We start from the raw sequence: 20,563 nt of genomic DNA on the forward strand, positions 1-20,563 counted from the left end.
ATTATGTTTTTCTGATTATCCATGCTGATACATGTAGTGTTAGAATCTAGTGGTGAGACTATTTCAACTGTTGTATGGTGTTCCTTTTTTAGAACTATTTCACAGTTTCTCTGTCCAGTATCTTGGTGAAAGGCATGTAGTTTCTCCTTTCACTTTTACAAACAGTACCGCAGCAACATTCTTGTACCATTTTTTCCTTAGCATCCTGGGGTGTTACTCCGGGGTTTATACGGTTAAGTGGAGCCAGCTTGCCAGGGTTGGAGTCCTTACATTGCCACTTGCTGGCTTTCCCAAGAAGCATTGACCACCAACTATTTTCAGCCCTTCTGAGCATGCATGCCCTATCTCAGCTGCTGGCAACAAGCCGTCAACTTGGCTTAGATCCCTTTAATCCGGTAGATCCTGCTGGAGCCAATTCCCAGATGCCACTGCTTGCTCCTGGAGCCAGACCTCAGCAAGCCTGTGGCTTCACTTGCAATCACTACTTTGCATTTATGTACCATTTCTGGTCCATGGAGAGGTTTATTTTCCAGCCTGGAGATGATATTTAGTTTTTCCTTTTCATATTTTATTTATCATTGCTATGTGTTTAGAGCAGAGGGAGTACATCAAAGCATGAACTTACTGTGTCACCTTAACCAAAAGTTGATAATATAATACCTTTACCAGCTTTGAAAGTAAGCATAAATCTTAAAATCATCTAATCATAGATTTTTGGAGCTGAAAGGGATTTTAGAGATTATGATGTCTAATAACCTCATTTTGTAGGTGAGAGAATTATGGTCTTGAGAAATTAAGTGATTTATTGATGTCATATATTTAATTAATGATGGAGGCAGGACCAGAACCGAAGTCTGCAGTTTCCCTCAATAGTCCTTTTGATACTACATCGTCCATTATAACTTTCTTTATGTGAGCTATATTTACATGTAACATTTTATTTTTAACAGAACTCAAAAATACATTAAAATTAAGCAATTAGAAATAGGACATATCGGATTTTTAAACCACTGTGAGATGTTTTCTTTTGAACAATATTGAGGTAAAAGCAAGAGTACAGTATTCTCTGCATTAAGCTGATTTATTTTCATCAGAAGGCGCAGTGCCTTTTGACTCTGTAGATTCCTGCTGCCTTTGGTTTCCTTGACTTTCTGCAACTTATTAGGATAGGCGCATCAATAATGGTGCTATACTTCCCACCTCCTCCACCACTGGGTCTGAAAATGGACTGTGATGGATGGATACAGCTAGCGTTTACAGTGATAGCCTATATTTCTGCTGTCACAAAGAAATGGCAGGTAGTTTAATTTAGAAAAAAAAATTACTAAGAAAGAGCAAGTATTCTTTTTAATGAGAATTTCTGGACTTTTGTCGGATATGCGTTTAGAATCGAATGTGTTTGTTAAAGCCTTTGGAATTGTTTTATTTTGTTTCTAGATCTTTTAGCTGTGCCTAAGCATCCGTATGCTGCTATGGAGAACTGGGGACTAAGTATTTTTGTGGAACAAAGAATACTGCTGGATCCCAGTGTTTCATCTATTTCTTATTTGCTGGATGTCACCATGGTCATTGTTCATGAGATATGTCACCAGGTATGAAAAAGGATCAGGTGTAAGTATAATTGCAAACTATGGCGAATGTAAAATGATATCAGATAGTTAGATTAGGAGTTCAGTTGTTATCCCCCCAATTAAGTTTCAATTCGGTGTAGAGCACTGTGTAGTTCTTTTTGGAAGATCTGTCACTTTTCTCAAATGACAGCACAAACGAAAGTGAGGGCACAGATTGTATTGAATGAGCAACTGTCATTCAGTTTAGGTGAGGAGTGAGATGGCATCGCCACCCAGCAGCCTCTTTGGAGACCCCATGCACTCACTGTTCTTTGTCCACCTTGCTTTATTTTCTTGTGATTATTGGTGTGTATATATGGTAAGAGCAGTGATGGCGATGATTTATTGCATTGCTGCAAGATGCAGCGGAGTTCTGTGTACATGTCAAAATTTGCTTTTGCTGAAATCAATTTGTTATTCCCCTTCTCCCATCACACAGACACTTAGGAAGTCTTTCACTAACTCAGCCACAGACTCTTTGTTCTGAAATGATTGATATTTTTTTGTCTTGGCATGTTTAGAAATTCATATGTAAATTAGCCAGCTTTGTAGTGAAGCTAAGATAAAATTAATTTCATGCACTTTACTACAATGAGTGAAAGGTATTACAGGATTTCACAATGCCTATTTGAATCTTGATGCTAATGAAAAGAATAACTGAAAATAAACATCTGTGCTTTAATAAAAAGCAATCCTTGTCTGGTGACCAGAAGCTATGGTTAGTTTTTAAGTGAAAACACCAGAAATCTCAGTGTGAAACAGCAAGACTTCCACTTGTTATCAACTCAAAATCTTTTTAAAAAGTTTGAAAACCTTAAAGAGAGGTAGAAAATGTTGTCAGTGAAAGAAGCTGAACAGGTAAATGCTAATACGTGAACACAGACTTCATGATAAATTGTTCCAGGCCACATGACTCTTTACCTAAATGTCAGCCTTCTGCAGTGAACCTGTGTGGTGTTTGTACCGGCCATGCTGGTCAGCTAGGGCATGTGTTCCTTGCTTCAGTGACTTAAGCGGATCCATTGTAGAGATAACTAGTGTTTCTCTATTGTGCTAAAAGTGGTTTCCAGCTAATCATACAATTCTTTGATGCAAAAACTGATTCCTTTTTGAACATTCCTAGACACAAGTTACATGAAGAGTTCTTTTGAAATAAGAGCATACTGATAATCATTGTTCCTAGAACTGGATTTCTTTTGTTCCAGACTCTCAGTTACTTTCTTGTTCTAGCTTAGTGATGTTCAGCTACTTATTATAGGAAATGAATCAGAAGCTGGGAGAAACACATAATAATTTCTACTGTCAATGCCAAAGTATCTTCTGCATTACCATCTCTCCTCACCTACTTTTGTTGCAGTTTTTAAGATAGACTTTCAGTTTAAGAGAGAAGAAGCACTTGTTGCTGATCAAGAATAAAAAATACTTAAAACATCATTTAACTTGTGGTCATCAGCATGTTCAGAATTATCTTGTATTTGTATTTCGATTAGAGATCCTTTTGAGTAAGAGATACTTTATTATTAATATTGAAACGCTCTGCCACCAAGCTATTTAGCTTTTAAAGCTGTAGAGCTATCATCTGATACTTGCCTGACTGCCTTTTTCTTCTGTTTCTTAAATAGCTCACTCCCACTTAGAATCTTCACACTAAGAGTTACTTATAAATGCCTAAAATCCTCCTGCCTAAGGCTTTCTCATGGCTCCTTCTTATCATTAAAGTATGAGCTCAAATGTCATCTGCTTAGAGAGAACCTTTTTGCTTTTACAATCTAAAGTGACCCCTCCCCCATACATATCATGTTTTAATAAGACCTGAAATTCTATTGTTTCTTTGTTTTTTATTTTCTATCTCACTGCATTGTCCCTTCTTCCACAATAAAGTGTTCGCTGTCTCAGAAGGGACATTGTCCAAGTGGCATAGTTCCTGGTATATAATGTTTTTTGTTTGTTTTGTTTTTTTAATGAAAAAAGAATTCCATTAAGCTTTTTCTGAACTCAGCAAGGATTTCAGAGTAATGCATCATCATCTAATCAAAACACCAATTAAAAATGACAACATTATTTTTCCTGAAGCTATCTTAAAGGTGTTTTTTTGTTTGTTTTTTTTGGTCCAACACTCATTATCATAGAATCATGGAGAGTCAGGTGTGGAGCATCCTGAAAGCCTTCAGCTCTTTCAGTAGGCTGACGTTGTCTGTGATTGCCTCTGACACTGGAAGGCGCTGCTCCAGTACTTCCTGTGCTGAGCTCACTGCTTCCTGAGGCAGTATTTTCCATCTTCATCCATTTTAGTCTGTTAGAGGGTCTCCTGCATTTTTAGCAGCCTCTACCAATTGACAAACCCCAATTTCCATCCATTAGTCCTGATTTGTCTCCTGCAGGGACACAGAACCCAAGGTTCTTCTACATATTAGGTCTTCAAATATTTGAAGACAACTGTCAGCAATTTTTTTTTTTTCTCCTGAGTCCTTTCTCTCCCAGGTTAAATATTCTTTTTCTGTTCCTTGATAATTTTATTTTTGTTCTACCCTGAATGCACTTATTAAAAAATTAGCATCACCCAAGTGGTCAAATTAATAGTCTTGCTATAACCTATTTTAAGATCACAAAATCAATTAGAAAATGAATTCCAGTTGTGATCATCATAGTTTAATACATTTAATTCTAGATGAGATAACTCTGGCTAGATGTGATTTTATCTGATGCCCATTCATCTGTGATGGCAGTGGTTTGGTGACCTCGTGACTCCCGTGTGGTGGGAAGACGTGTGGCTGAAGGAAGGGTTTGCTCACTACTTTGAGTTTGTTGGTACAGACTACCTCTATCCCGGCTGGAACATGGTAAGTGCATTTCTCTTTAATTTTTTGGAACTCTCAGTGAAAGCTTGATCCCATGTCATATTGGGCTTATCTTATCGTGAGATGTGTTTGAAAATGCCAACTGATGCATGAAAAAAATTAGCTACCCAACAAAAGAAATGTAACCCAAAATATAAACGGTAGTATTCCAGAAGAATTCTCTTTTAGTTATTAGAACTAAATACAGTCTGATTGGTTATACATTGATTTCAAAATACTACAAGTTTTCTAAATAAAAATATTTTAGATTGCAATATTTGATAACAAGGATAAACTATCCCATAAATTGATAAGGTAATAGCAATTGATAAGTTATACTTTAAATGTGTATAGGATATCTCAATATATAGGAAGGAAAATGAGAACTTAATATTCAGTGTGATGAACTCAAAACATAGCTAAAATCTTTGATACATTATTTTTTTTACTTTAGGATTAAATGATTTAATAAGAGATTGATAATTTTATAAAGAGCTGTGTGCATTATATCCAAACTTGTATGTATGAATCTGAAGTAGGGTTCATTGCACCAGAAGCAATGATGTTCTTGAACATCCTAGAAGAAAAAGTGGAGGGGGATATGATTTCTGTATGTTGTTTAATATGTTTTTCATTTTATGGGCTTCCCTGCTGGCTCAGATGGTAAAGCGTCTGCCTGCAATGCGGGAGACTTGGTTTCGATCCCTGGGTCGGGAAGATCCCTTGGAGAAGGAAATGGCAACCCACTCCAGTACTCTTGCCTGGAGAGTGCCATGGTCAGAGGAGCTTGTAAGCTACAGTCCATGGGGTCGCAAAGAGTCGGACACGACTGAGCGGCTTCACTTCACTTCATTTTATACAAGCTTCCATTAATGAGTAAGTGACTATGTTATTAAATAGAACCCAGGATATAGGTTGTTTTGGGATTTTACTTATTTTTAAAATTTACTTTATTATTATTTTTGGCTGTACTGGGTCTCAGTTGCTGCTCAGGGCTTTCCCCCGTTGCAGCAGGTGGGGACTACTCTTTAGCTGTGGTGTGAGGGCGTCTCTTGGTGTGGCGCACGGGCGATAAGGCGCATGGGCTTCAGTGGCTGTGGCGCATGCGCTTGGTTGCTCCAAGGCACGTGGGATCCTCCCGGATCAGGGACCGAACCTGTGTCTCCTGCAGTGGCAGTCAGGTTCTTTGACCCTGAGCCACCAGGGAAGTCTGGAACTTGAATTTTAAATTTAAGTGGCACTGTGTAAAAGTTGCAAAGTACTAACATTTGTCAACTTCCAGAAGCTCAAATTTCACCTGTGTTATAGCTTGAGTAATAATATAAATTTATTTTATACCACTTGATTTTTGATGTTTAAACTACTAATATATGTGATTATCTAATTATCTGTCATGATTACAAGTATGATATGGTGAAATGCACCGTTGTCCGTTAAGTCATGATATAACTTTTCTACCAAACTCCTACTGGGTATAAAAGGTGACCTTACATATCTCAAGAAATGTTGCAATTGTAATATCATACTGATATGTTTGAACTATCCACTTTTATATTTTATAAAAGCAACATGGTTCATTTGCACAAATGTGTGAGTTAATTTTACTTGGCCTTATATATCTAAGTGTATATCTATAAATAATACAATCTAAAATTTTTATTTGAACTATTTTATTATAGCATTGAAATTAATTTTAAAAATGCTTTTAAAGAACTTTGAAGAAAAATCAATAGCATGCAATATTTATTATTAAAATTAATTTTTAAACAAATATGCAGTTTTAAAACTGAAATATTAAGGATATTGAAACATTTGTAAAAATATATTTTGGTTGCTAGTTGACTTTCAACCAAATTTGTTTAAAATTTTTATTTAATTTTCATTATGTGTGAGTTACTACTGATTGGTAATTCTGTTATGTTTTAATGTTTAAAATGTTAGTATTATAAATGACATGTTACTCATATAGGTAAGATTTTTTTTTTTTGAGCTCATTGAGCCATCTATGACAAAATCTATTCAGCATTATAAAAATAAATCTTAGATTGAAAAGCTATGCACAGAATTATACTCATGGTGAAAACTGACAGCTTTTGATGGTTTTAGTGTTGCAGTCTACCCCAAGTTTCAGTGTTCCCATACTGAATTTTGTTTTCAAATAATTTTTTTATATTCCTTCATTATTTTATCAATCAAATTATAAATGGAGAGCATTTTTGTAAGAATATTGAAAATGAATACAGAGTATAAGTAACACTTCTGATACTTTGTCCTAAATACAATAAAGACCATGTATTGAAAGCATTTATAAAAAATGCTTTGGTGTGGTAAGATATAAATCCATATTTTATAATCAAAAATGGGGATTAATGATGGATTACACTAAGAAATGAAAGCATAAACCCCATCACAATTAACTAGGCAATAGTGAAAGCAAGCTTTCTTATTATGTCTCTTTATGTTCAGGTTCTAAAGATCACAAATATTTTCTCTTATTGGCTGCTTTTGCTTTTTTAATAGTTTTTAAAATTTAGTTTGTAGAGTACTTCAGTATATTAAATTTATAAAACCTGTAGGAAGAGACTCTAAACAAATGCTCCTCCACCATCATTAATATCTTCTTTGCAAACAAAAATTTAAGACAAGTCAGCCACATAAATAAGAAAGGATATTAAGTGACTTTAAGGCTGTGTCAGCACCATTTTTCATAATGGCATCAGCAAAAGAGTGAAAGAAATACTAGGAAGAACGAGAGTGATGGCTGTGTCAGCAGTAACTCATACTGTTGTGATATGCACAAGAGCTTACCTATGAGAGCAAGGCTCGGGCTGCACTAGAACTTAGCCAAAATTAGAAAAGTCAGAAGTCAGGCGTGTCTCAGAAGTAAAGTAAGCAAGCTGACCTCTTTTGCCTCTAATCTCAAAAACCGTGGTTTTATTATTTTTAGACAACAATGCTCAAACACTGAAATACAACTTCAACTTGCTAGGGAAATTACTATGATAGTCTATATTTTATGGAATAGCAATAAAGAAGCCCAGGATTACACAATATTGTTAAGGAAGCTTTTGTTCTGGTTTAGGATAGTATACTTATGTGGGCTCTTAGGCTGTGTATATGCATTTGTATGTGTTTATAGATAGTTTCTGCTAAAGAAATAATCAGTTTTTTACCTTAAGAACACTATATGAAATAAACACTACCATCAAATCTTTTTCCCCAACAAACTAAACAAGTATACCATTTCATAGATATGGGTCTTTACAGGTAGTATGATATAAGGTCAGGAAATAGATTGACAAGAAGTAATTCAGATTCCAAAAAGGCATTTCACTTCCTGACTCATCTTTATCATTTGAGAAATGGGATGATTATACTGACTTAGTAAGCACACATGATTTTTGTGAGGATAAAATAACTTGCAAGTTCTTTGAAATCCGTGAACAAATATGAGTAGGTATCATAGACCTGGAAAATAATAAATGTTCCATTAGAAAGGGGCATTGATTTTATGTTTAAATACCCTAACACTTCTGACCTTAGTAAGCTATTTTGATGCCCTAGATTGTATAGCAATTACCTATAGATTGAGTTGGATCATAAGGAAGGCTGAGGACGGAAGAATCGATGCTCTTGAACTGTGGTGCTAGAAAAGATTCTTGAGAGTCCCTTGGACAGCAGGAGATCAAACCAATCAATCCTAAAGGAAATCACCCTGAATATTCTTTGGAAGAACTGATGCTGAAGCTCCAGTACTTTGGCTACCTGAAGAGCCAACTCATTGGAAAAAACCCTGATCCTGGGAAAGATTGAATGCAGAAGGGGGTGACAGAGAATGAGGTAGTTGGGTGGCATCACCAACTCAGTGGACATGAGTTTGAGCAAGCTCAGGGAGACAGTGAAGGACAGGGAAGCCTGGGGTGCTGAAGTCCTTGGGGTCACAAAGAGTCAAACATGACTTAATAACTGAATAACAACATGTAAAGATTACAAACAAAATTCTGTAAACTTTGTATCTAGACTCAGTCTCTCCAAATCAATGCTTATCTATATTGGCAATGTGGACTATTTTATAAGTACATAAGCTTAATATCCGGAGAAGGCAATGGCACCCCACTCCAGTACTCTTGCCTGGAAAATCCCATGGATGGAGGACGCTAAGAGTTGGACATGACTGAGTGACTTCACTTTCACTTTTCACTTTCATGCATTGGAGAAAGAAATGGCAACCCACTCCAGCGTTCTTGCCTGGAGAATCCCAGGGACGGGGGAGCCTGGTGGGCTGCCGTCTATGGGGTCGCACAGAGTTGGACATGACTGAAGTGACTTAGCAGCAGCAGCAGCAAGCTTAATATCATGTTTCATTCATCAAACAGAAGTGTCAAGATCACTTAGATTATCTTTTGGGGTTAGATTTCATAGGGTAAGTTGACAACTTGAAGACTATTCTATCAAAGTTTGTTGTTAAGGACAATATTATTGGATGAATTAAGTTGCATTAAGCTATTGATGGCAGTCATATTAAATCTTACTGTGATTCCTCCAAAGGGAGAAAATAAAGGATCCATGCAGCATAGTTACTGTTCAACAATTCTTTATCATTTTCAATTTGAAAAAGGTCTATGATAGAAGAGTTTTAATACAGGAAAAGGATAAATAGTAAAATGATACCATGAAGAAATCCTTATTTTGCAGACCTGGTGCTGATGTAGGCAAAATCATATTCCCTGTGTGTATTACACAGCTTTTCACTGTAATCAACCCTGCGTATTGCACAGGTTTTCACTATAATTTGTATCTATATGATAGATGTATCCTGTAGTTTCCTGAATGTAGCCTTGTAAGAATGTGCTTGCCATAATGAGAATTATTAAACATGTGTATATTCTCTTATTAAATAATTTGGGATGCTAAGGAGCTTCACACAGCAGTAACTTTATAAAGTAATTGATAAAGTCCAAGGACTGGGAATTCTTAAATTTTTATGAGGGCACATACCTGGGCATAAAGATAAGTATTAATAGAGAATTGTGCAGCTAAACTTAATTATGATAAATACTTAATATCTCAAAGTGTATTGCCCAAAACCTTGATAAATGTTCTCAGTTGTTTTCATCATGGGCAGGATCAAAATGGTAAAAATGAATTCTGCCATTAGACTCAGTATGTGGTACAACAAAAATTGCCTGCTAAATTTAATAGGCATTGAAATAAAATTATCTTTACTTCTTAAATTATTTTATTTTTATTCAAAAAGAAGTTGAGAAAATGAACTGAAATAGATACAGTTTATTGAGTTCATTTGTTTCCAGTTTAAATGTGAAGATATATTGATTAATTATTCCAAACAATGATAAAACTCTGCTATTCAGAGAGGGGGAAATAGAAAATTAGAGAAAAATTGTTTTTGTTAATATGTTACGTGTTCAGCTCTTCATGTCTTAAGTCCATCTTTGATTTAATGTCTATAAAGAAAAACGCCTTTCAGAGTTAGTTAATATACATTTCAACAGTAGTTGGTATGTTGGTACTATTGCTTATGATTCATCAATATTAAAATATATTTGCCCAGGAGAGCTATGCTGTCAGAGATGGACCATCTGGGAATTAAATATTTGTTTTAGAATCTTACCTTATAAATACTGAATACCAAATAAATGTGTGTATGTATATAGATTTTCCATGCAGTTGTATTTTATCTGCTAAGTCACTTCAGTCGTGTCTGACTCTGTGTGATCCCCAAAATCCACATATAATATTCTACTCCTGATGTCAGTAAATTAGAAGATGATGCAATTGTTTTCAACTGGTCGATGATATTTTATTCTCAACTGACTGACATATTGAATGTGGAAAAGTTTAAAGACTTCTATTGGTTAGTCACAGACCTTTGGGTCTGTGATATTTTTGATCCATCTCAGTAGCTTAGAAAGTGACATTTACATTGAAAGACTAGAAGAAAAGCAGAAGGGGTGCCCTTGGGTCTGTTGGGGGTCACAGTCTTCAAAATGGACTTCTTCTTTGTGCTTTCCCTTTACTCTTCCCTCCAAATCCCTCTGTAAGTAATTTTTCTTCATGTTGAAAACATTTTCTGTATTTTAAAGAAGAGAAAAAAAATTTTTCTTTCTTATTTGAGGGAATCTGGGAAGCTGTAGCCTTCTATTCTGGGAAAATGGGGTTGCTTTCTCCTTAGCATTAGTGGTCAGAGAAGTTTGGAGCTTCGGTGGACAATTTTTGCTTGTTGTTTAGTCACTAAGTAGTGTCTGACTCTTTTACCTAATAGACACATAGAAAAAGTCCACAGAGGAAATAAGAGCTAGCAAAGAGAACAGTCTTAGAGAAAAGTTTCTCATGGAATTCATCTGAATTCTGAGTAAATGAAAGAGGATTCTGAGATGCACAGGCCAAATGCATTGAGAATGAGATTTACACTCACAATGTACAAATTAGGATAATCTAGGATATCAGTGTTAAGAAGCAGGTCAGAGACTTGGCTTCTGATTAATGATGACTGAAGAGATATTAGGCCTTCCCAAGTGGCTCAGTGGTAAAGAATTTGCCTGCCAATGCAGGAGACACAGGAGATGTGGGTTCAGTCCCTGAATTGGAAACATACCCTGGAGGAGGAAATAGCACCCCACCCTGGTGGAGCCTGGTGGGCTACAGTCCATGAGATTGCAAAGAGTTGGACAGAACTGAGCATGCATGCACAAAGAGATATTAAAGATTTCTAGCAAAGAACAGTGAGAACAAGAAATGCATCTGTTGTACTAACGTTAAAATAATTCTCACTAAAGCTAATCTATAACTAATTGGGTTAACATTTTCTCATTAGGACTAATTCTGTGCTTTTTACCAGTGACCTTACTGATGTGCTGGTAGCCCTGTTAAGAATATCAATTAGAATGAAGAGTGAATAAGGCGTCATTAGTTAACTGTTGATTGTATGTTAACTGACTTAGAAACTTTATGGCAAAAATACATTTTTGAGATGACAACTGAAGTATTGATAATACATTCATACATTTGTTTATACTTATAGATTTTATATAACAATCAAGATGTTGGCTTCACAGTTTGAGAAATGGAAGCTTTTGAAAAGCTTATTATCAAGGTGTGTTGTTTCAGAAAATGTAAATCTGCTTTATTTACTGCTTCAAATGAAAGGCCAACTTTTATTAAATACTTTTAGAAAGGGAAGAAAAAGTAAGCATAACTCATCAGTATTCATATATACTTCTATACAGGTATGTATCTGAGAAGCTCTTCTTAGTCACATTACCTCACTTTTTTAACTATATGAATTTTTAAAATTTAAAACAAAGCTGTAAATTGAAATTTCATGTATGTTCTTAAAGGATGATTTTTTAAAAAGCCATTTATGTTCAGAAAGACACCAAGTGTTTCAGGTTTTGTATATTTTAAACTTAGAGATAAAAGATAAATGAGCATTCCCTTTGGAATAAAATATTTCTTCCAGAGACCATGGGCAGGTTTGCATTGTGTCAAGTTCTTTCTACCTTTCCTTACTGCTACTGCTGCTGCTAAGTCACTTTAGTCGTGTCCGACTCTGTGCGACCCCAGGGATGGCAGCCCACTGGGCTCCCCCCTCCCTGGGATTCTCCAGGCAAGAACACTGGAGTGGGTTGCCATTTCCTTCTCCAAAGCATGAAAGTGAAAAGTGAAAGTGAAGTCGCTCAGTCGTGTCCGACTCTTAGCGACCCCATGGACTGCAGCCTACCAGGCTCCTCCATCCATGGAATTTTCCAGGCAAGAATACTGGAGTGGGGTGTCATTGCCTTCTCTGCTACCTTTCCTTAGGAATTGCAAAAGCAATGAATACATTGACAGGATTAGACACTTCCTAAGAAGAAAACTTTTGCTGAACCTGGAGCCTAACAATAATGCAAGGCTGTCCTTTTTCATATCTAGGGACAATGCAGGAAAAGTTAACCCATTCACCAGGTGAGAGCAGTTTGTGAGCAAAAGTTTCCAACTTGCTTAAAAATGGTCAGACATCACTTGATAAACAGAAAATTGATGATGTCAAAAATTTATACCAAGACAATGAAATGTTCTGTTAGACATCATTGTTCATAAGTGTTTATGACTTGCAATAGCAGATTATACCAGTTTAATCTGTCCTTTTACTATACTTGGTTTAAAAAAAAAGTTTATCTTCTTATGATACATGAATTGTTCAACGCTTCATATTAGTCAGTGTTTTCCCAGATATATTACAAAGAATTTGCTTTGCAAAATCTGTAACATGAACATAACCAAAAAGGAAAACTGGGAACCAAGAGGACAACCAAAGACTAATTCATTAATTTTCCAATTATTAATCATCCTTAACCAGGCCACTATATGCATTAAAAGACATTAGAACACAACTTATTTCTAAACCAGGAGTGACTGTTTCAGTCCATAACACTTTATGGGACTTTTTTTTTTTTTTTCCTTCTTTTCATCAAGGTTACTTTAACACTGTTCAAATGTTACTAGACAAGAATGTGATAAATGAAAGTAGTGAGTTCAAGTGATATTTTCGAAAAGCCAAATGTAAGAGACCTTCCTGTCCAGAGAAAGCAAAAAGCAATAATTTGAGGCTGGTGAGATTTTGCTTCAATTACTCCAGTAACACTTGTAAAAATAAAGACATATAATATTTACTGTATACCTTAAGCACTTTAAATATGTTAATTCCCTGTGAAACAGAGTAAGACCTACTGCTATGTGTCTTGAAAGTACACATCTTGGCTGTCATTTTTCTTAAGAGTCTGAGAGTGTGGTAATGGTTAGACATCTATGCAGGCCACCACGCAGGCAGCTCTCTTCAACTATGAATTCAAAAAGATGTTTTGGGGTAGAACGTGTTTTGACACTGAGTTAAATAACCTCTGTGGGTCTACCATTCATAAAGTAAGCTTCTTTTGAAGCTATTTATATATTTAGCTTTTTACCTTTCCCTGGGACTAATGAAATAAAATTCGTTATGATTATTGGAATGTCATCTTTGTCATATTGATCTTTAAGAATTAAGATATGTGGGGATGCTTACTTTCCTCGAAGAACCTACTTTAAATCCACCTGTGTCCAATTTATTCCGTTAACCGTTTTATATTGTCTTCTCCAGATTTCATTTATAGTTCACTGATGCCTTTCCTGGGTGCTATGAATGTTAATTTTACAAACACTAGTTTGATGGATTGCTGCCACAGGTTTGCCCATTGCATTGTTATACATTTCATTCATTCTGTTTAATGAATTAATTCAGAGAATTATCAAGTACCTAAAATGAGACCTTCATTTTGCTATTAGCAGAGACCTAGTATATTTCAGCTTCTTATACACTGTATTTTATCTTTTGTGTGGTGGTTTCAGTTAGAAGGTGTGATTAGATTTAGGATTTTATATTTTTACCTCTTAGTTGACAACCATGGAAGAAAAGTATGACCAACCTAGAAAGCATATTAAAAAGCAGAGATATTACTTTGCCAACAAAGGTCCGTCTAGTCAAAGCTATGGTTTTTCCAGTGGTCATGTATGGATGTGACAGTTGGACTGTGAAGAAAGCTGAGCTCCAAAGAATTGATACTTTTGAAACTGTGGTGTTGGAGAAGACTCTTGAGAGTCCTTGGGTTTCAAGGAGATCCAACCAGTCAATCCTAAAGGAAATCAGTCCTGAATATTTATTGGAAGGACTGATGCTGAAGCTGAAATGCCAATACTTTGGCCACCTGATATGAAGAACTGACTCATTGGAAAAGACCATGATTCTGGGAAAGACTGAAGGCAGCAGGAGTAGGGGATGACAGAGGATGAGATGGTTGGATGGCATCACTGACTCAATGGCCATGCATTTGAGTAAGCTCCAGGAGCTGGTGATGGACAGGGAGGCCTGGCGTGCTGCAGTCCATGGGATCACAGGGAGTCGGACACGACTGACCGACTGAACTGACTGACAGCCAAGCTTCTGTCAGAGTTGTTTTGTTTATGGGATAGCTCAAAGACACAGATCCATAGACTCAATCAGACTGTTCATATTCATGGATTTGTTTGGAAAATAAGATTTAGTGCAGTAAGTCTCAGAGGATTAGCCAAATGATGGAGCAGTAAGAACATCTAGCTACCTATTATCATTTTTATGTTACATGGATCAAATATTCTCTAACATTTACTCGGATTTACCTAGTTACAATAGCTATTTTTATTTAGATTTTGAGTATCTTTTTGCTCAGTTAAGTTCTATTTCTTCCCAAAGCTTCACAGCTTTGCTCAGAAGATGAGTACTTAAAAAAAAATTTAAAAAGATTTCTGTTCTTCTCTTTGCAGTGGTGGTGATGGTGATGGTATGGTGGGGTATTTTCATCTAAATTTATTTATTTCCCAAGTTTTCTGATTCTAGACCTGACTGATATCAGAAACTTTCCATTAGGATGTAAATAGAAATTGAATCTCAGTGTGTGTTTCAGAATACTCTGGATTACGTTTTATTAATCAAGTATTACAGGGTCTTCCTAGCTTATTTTTAATGTGACAATACCAGACCACCTGACCTGCCTCTTGAGAAATCTGTATGCAGGTCAGGAAGCAACAGTTAGAACTGGACATGGAACAACAGACTGGTTCCAAATAGGAAAAGGAGTACATCAAGCCTGTATATTATCACCCTGCTTACTTAACTTATATGCAGAGTACATCATGAGAAATGCTGGACTGGAAGAAACGCAAGCTGGAATCAAGATTGCCAGGAGAAGTATCAATAACCTCAGATATGCAGATGACACCACCCTTATGGCAGAAAGTGAAGAGGAACTAAAAAGCTGCTTGATGAAAGTGAACAAGGAGAGTGAAAAAGTTGGCTTAAAGCTCAACATTCAGAAAACGAAGATCATGGCATCCAGTCTCATCACTTCATGGGAAATAGATGGGGAAACAGTGGAAACAGTGTCAGACTTTATTTTTGGGGGCTCCAAAATCACTACAGATGGTGACTGCAGCCATGAAATTAAAAGACGCTTACTCCTTGGAAGGAAAGTTATAACCAACCTAGATAGTAGATTCAAAAGCAGAGACATTACTTTGTCAACAAAGGTCCGTCTAGTCAAGGCTATGGTTTTTCCTGTGGTCATGTATGGATGTGAGAGTTGGACTGTGAAGAAGGCTGAGCGCCGAAAAATTGAAGCTTTTGAGCTGTGGTGTTGGAGAAGACTCTTGAGAGTCCCTTGGACTGCAAGGAGATCCAACCAGTCCATTCTGAAGGAGATCAGCCCTGGGATTTCTTTGGAAGGAATGATGCTAAAGCTGAAACTCCAGTACTTTGGCCACCTCATGCGAAGAGTTGACTCATTGGAAAAGACTCTGATGCTGGGAGGGATTGGGAGCAGGAGGAGAAGGGGACGACAGAGGATGAGATGGCTGGATGGCATCACTGACTCGATGGACGTGAGTCTGAGTGAACTCTGGGAGTTGGTGATGGACAGGGAGGCCTGGCGTGCTGCGATTCATGGGGTCGCGAAGAGTCGGACACAACTGAGCGACTGAACTGAACTGAACTGAAAATATTAGCAGCTTCTTGTGACTGATGTGCAAAACAAATGCATGAAATAGCAAAAAGTATTGGCAAATTTGATTTTATTGAAATGTCTTATCAGCTTCTCAAAACAACTAAGCGTAGGGATAGAGGAAAAGATTCTTATTGCCAGGGTAGGCAGAGGGTTATTGAAAATATGAAGAAGCCATTACCTCTTTCTGCAGAAGGTCCTTAAGTGACATGTAGAAGTGTAAGTATGAACTCATGTGAACTAAGAAAGGACAAGAATTAAATCTCTCCCACTGAACAGTACACTTCCTCAGTTAAGGAAGTTTATTTCACCATTATTTCTCAACATTTAATCCAAAGTATAGCATCAATGAGGTAATCAATAATAAAAATTTGGTCAAAAGTGAACAAAAATTTATGAAATGAGAGACATTAAAAATTATGAAAGATTATAACAGTGTTTGTATCATATAGAAAATCATTCATTGGATTATTAATAAAAAGGATAGTAAGAAAAAAAACATGTAAAACTACGTTTGGTAAGTGTTTGAAGGAAAACAGAAGGAAAAAAATCCTAAAATATAAAATGGTATGAACATTTTAAGAGGGTTATGTAAAAGCCCATGGCATATGGCGATTGTTCACAGTGATTTTTGGGGGCTGCTAGAATCAGAATGAGCGATGTAATTAGACAAACTGTTCATAGTTATTACAGTGATTGACATTTGAAGCACATTCAAGGTTATTCTGTAACACCCAGGATTATCATAATTAATAAATATATAAACGACTAATTGATAGTGACTTCTGCCATGTCAATATTGCTCTGTCTTAAAGGTTATTGAGTAAGTATGCAGAAGGTTTAGAATTTGATTGAATACAATGCAGCCCATTTTGTGCTTCATCTTAGCATTTCCTCTTAACTGTGTCACATCTTGGATAATATGGGACATGACATGTTCAGCCTGGATGTTACAAACGAAACATAAGTCAACTGAAGGGTGTAGTCATTGAAGAGACTCACAGTTTAAGGCACTTTCTTTGTGTTAATCATGTTTGGGAATATATCAGTTCATACAAACATGTGCAGGGGGTTATTTGGGGTTATGAGAGCCTTAGAAAGTGATCCAAAATAGTCTTGTACAGATATAATTGCTCTTTTAGTTACTGCATTGATTGCTGCTGCTGCTGCTGCTGCTGCTAAGTTGCTTCAGTTGTGTCCGACTCTGTGCGACCCCATAGACAGCAGCCCACCAGGCTCCCCCATCCCTGGGATTCTCCAGGCAAGAACACTGGAGTGGGTTGCCATTGCCTTCTCCAATGGATGAAAGTGAAAAGTGAAAGTGAAGTCGCTCAGTCGTGTCCGACTCTTAGCGACCCCATGGACTGCAGCCCACCAGGCTCCTCTGTCCATGGGATTTTCCAGGCAAGAGTACTGGAGTGGGGTGCCATTGCCTTCTCCGACTGCATTGACTAAGGTATCTTAAAGTGTTTGTCACTTGGCAGTGGATGAAATGTGGTTAATGGTTAAAAGAAATAAGAACATTAGGACAGTTTTGGTTACTGTAAGGCTTATGTGAAATTACAGAATAATATTGTATGCATTGGCCACCTGATGTGAAGAGCCAACTTACTAGAAAAGACCCTGATGCTGGGAAAGATTGAGGGCAGGAAGAGAAGGGGGTGACAGAGGATGAGATGTTTGGATAGCATCACTGACTCAATGGACATGATTTTGAGCATACTCTAGGAGATAGTGAAAGACAGGGAAGCCTGGGGTGCTCCAGTCCATGGGGTTGCAAGGAATCAGACATGAATTAGCGACTGAACAACTACAGAGATCTGCTCAGATAACTGTGTTTGTGTATCACTTTCTGTAAAAAGTTATGTGAACGAATACAGAAGTAAAATTTTTAGTGCAGTGCTTGTTTCATTATAAGCATTAATGCTTATATGGTAATTATTTCTAAAATTATTATTTAATGCCTATTTAATGTATGTGTGTTTACATAAGTTTGACTTTAAGTCAGACTTAAAGTGGGACTGCTTTAACAACCTGCACATAAAAATGATTATCAACAACTTAGGCATGTGTATTTAAACATGAGATTTTGAAATGTTGATTTTTAAGGAATATTATATAGAAGTAACACTTATTTTCACTACATCTTTAGCTTTATTACATTTATTGTATAATTTAGATATCTACAGAAGGTTAATTTTAATCAGCTAAATAATGAATAATATTTCACAAGTATATCTAGCTAACTTTTAACTGAGTAAATCTTAGAATAATTTTGGACATTTTAGAACTTTATAAAAGTATGTTGAAATATAAAATTACAGAATACAATTCTTTTAATATTTAAGACACTTGGAATCCAAATAATTTCTAATGTTTACAAATATGAGATTGTGTTATGTGTCTATAAAAGATGTTAATTGCAAAGTCACAGAGATACAATATCACATAAATAAAACCTGAAGAATATCTTCCTCCAATATGCTTGTTTTTCTTACTTGAATTTTTGATTACATTCCTATCCTTTACTTTGTCCTGATTTGAGTAAGTCATGAAGAACAAGAGTGAAGAGCCTAAATATGCACTGCTAGTTATGGCTCTGTCCCTTTTTCTAGTCTTCTGTAAGCAGGAGGTTCGGATTAGTAATGGCTCATGTGGTGTTTTGTTCAACCTATGGAGTCTTGAACGTGTTTATCTTATGGTAGTATAGATTTCCAAAGATATAAAATATGAATATATGCACGAATGCTCAGATTAGATCAGTCGCTCAGTCGTGTCTGACTCTTTGTGACCCCATGAATCGCAGCACGCCAGGCCTCCCTGTCCATCACCAACTCCCGGAGTTCACCCAGACTCAAGTCCATCGAGTCAGTGATGCCATCCAGCCATCCCATCCTCTGTCGTCCCCTTCTTCTCCTGCCCCCAATCCCTCCCAGCATCAGAGTCTTTTCCAATGAGTCAACTCTTCGCATGAGGTGGCCAAAGTACTGGAGTTTCAGCTTCAGCATCATTCCTTCCAAAGAAATCCCAGGGCTGATCTCCTTCAGAATGGACTGGTTGGATCTCCTTGCAGTCCAAGGGACTCTCAAGAGTCTTCTCCAACACCACAGTTCAAAAGCATCAATTCTTCGGTGCTCAGCCTTCTTCACAGTCCAACTCTCACATCCATACATGACCACAGGAAAAACCATAGCCTTGACTAGACGGATCTTTGTTGACAAAGTAATGTCTCTGCTTTTGAATATGCTATCTAGGTTGGTTATAACTTTCCTTCCAAGGAGTAAGCGTCTTTTAATTTCATGGCTGCAGTCACCATCTAAAGTAATTTTGGAGTCCCCCAAAATAAAGTCTGACACTATTTCCACTGTTTCCCCATCTATTTCCCATGAAGTGGTGGAACCGGATGCCATGGTCTTCGTTTTCTGAATGTTGAGCTTTAAGCCAACTTTTTCACTCTCCACTTTCACCTTCATCAAGAGGCTTTTGAGTTCCTCTTCACTTTCTGCCATAAGGGTGGTGTCATCTGCATATCTGAGGTTATTGATATTTCTCCCGGCAATCTTGATTCCAGCTTGTGTTTCTTCCAGTCCAGCATTTCTCATGATGTACTCTGCATATAAGTTAAATAAACAAGGTGACAATATACAGCCTTGATGTACTCCTTTTCCTATTTGGAATCAGTCTATTGTTCCATGTCCAGTTCTAACTGTTGCTTCCTGACTTGCATACAGGTTTCTCAAGAGGCAGATCAGGTGGTCTGGTATTCCAGTCTCTTTCAGAATTTTCCACAGTTGATTGTGATCCACATAGTCAAAGGCTTTGGCATAGTCAATAAAGCAGAAATAGATGTTTTTCTGGAACTCTCTTGCTTTTTTGATGATCCAGCAGATGTTGGCAATTTGATCTCTGGTTCCTCTTCCTTTTCTAAAACCAACTTGAACATCAGGAAGTTCACAGTTCACATATTGCTGAACACTGGCTTGGAGAATTTTGAGCATTACTTTACCAGCGTGTGAGATGAGTGCAATTGTGTGGTAGTTTGAGCATTCTTTTGCATTGCCTTTCTTTGGGATTGGAATGAAAACTGACCTTTTCCAATCCTGTGGCCACTGCTGAGTTTTCCAAATTTGCTGGCATATTGAGTGAAGCACTCTCACAGCATCATCTTTCAGGATTTGGAATAGCTCAACTGGAATTCTATCACCTCCACTAGCTTTGTTCGTAGTGATGCTTTCTAAGGCCCACTTGACTTCACATTCCAGGATGTCTGGCTCTAGGTGAGTGATCACACCATCGTGATTATCTGGGTCGTGAAGATCTTTTTTTGTACAGTTCTTCTGTGTATTCTTGCCATCTCTTCTTTATATCTTCTGCTTCTGTTAGGTCCATACCATTTCTGTCCTTTATCGAGCCCATCTTTGCATGAAATGTTCCTTCAGTATCTCTGATTTTCTTGAAGAGATCTCTAGTCTTTCCCAGTCTGTTGTTTTCCTCTATTTCTTTGCAATGATCGCTAAAGAAGGCTTTCTTATCTCTTCTTGTTATTCTT

General features: G+C 36.9%; 1 protein-coding gene across 1 annotated transcript in view; it reads left to right on the plus strand.

Moving 5' to 3' along the window:
* Window positions 1-20,563, plus strand: part of TRHDE (thyrotropin releasing hormone degrading enzyme) — a 448,987-nt gene that overhangs the window by 238,666 nt on the left and 189,758 nt on the right. Inside the window, exons 4-5 of the mRNA XM_002687170.7 lie at window positions 1,438-1,592; window positions 4,337-4,450. Of these exons, the coding sequence (XP_002687216.4) occupies window positions 1,438-1,592; window positions 4,337-4,450 (269 nt within the window). The remainder of the gene's footprint in view (window positions 1-1,437; window positions 1,593-4,336; window positions 4,451-20,563) is intronic.

Source organism: Bos taurus, chromosome 5 (assembly GCF_002263795.3).
Source record: "Bos taurus isolate L1 Dominette 01449 registration number 42190680 breed Hereford chromosome 5, ARS-UCD2.0, whole genome shotgun sequence".
NCBI classification, from domain to species: domain Eukaryota; kingdom Metazoa; phylum Chordata; class Mammalia; order Artiodactyla; family Bovidae; genus Bos; species Bos taurus.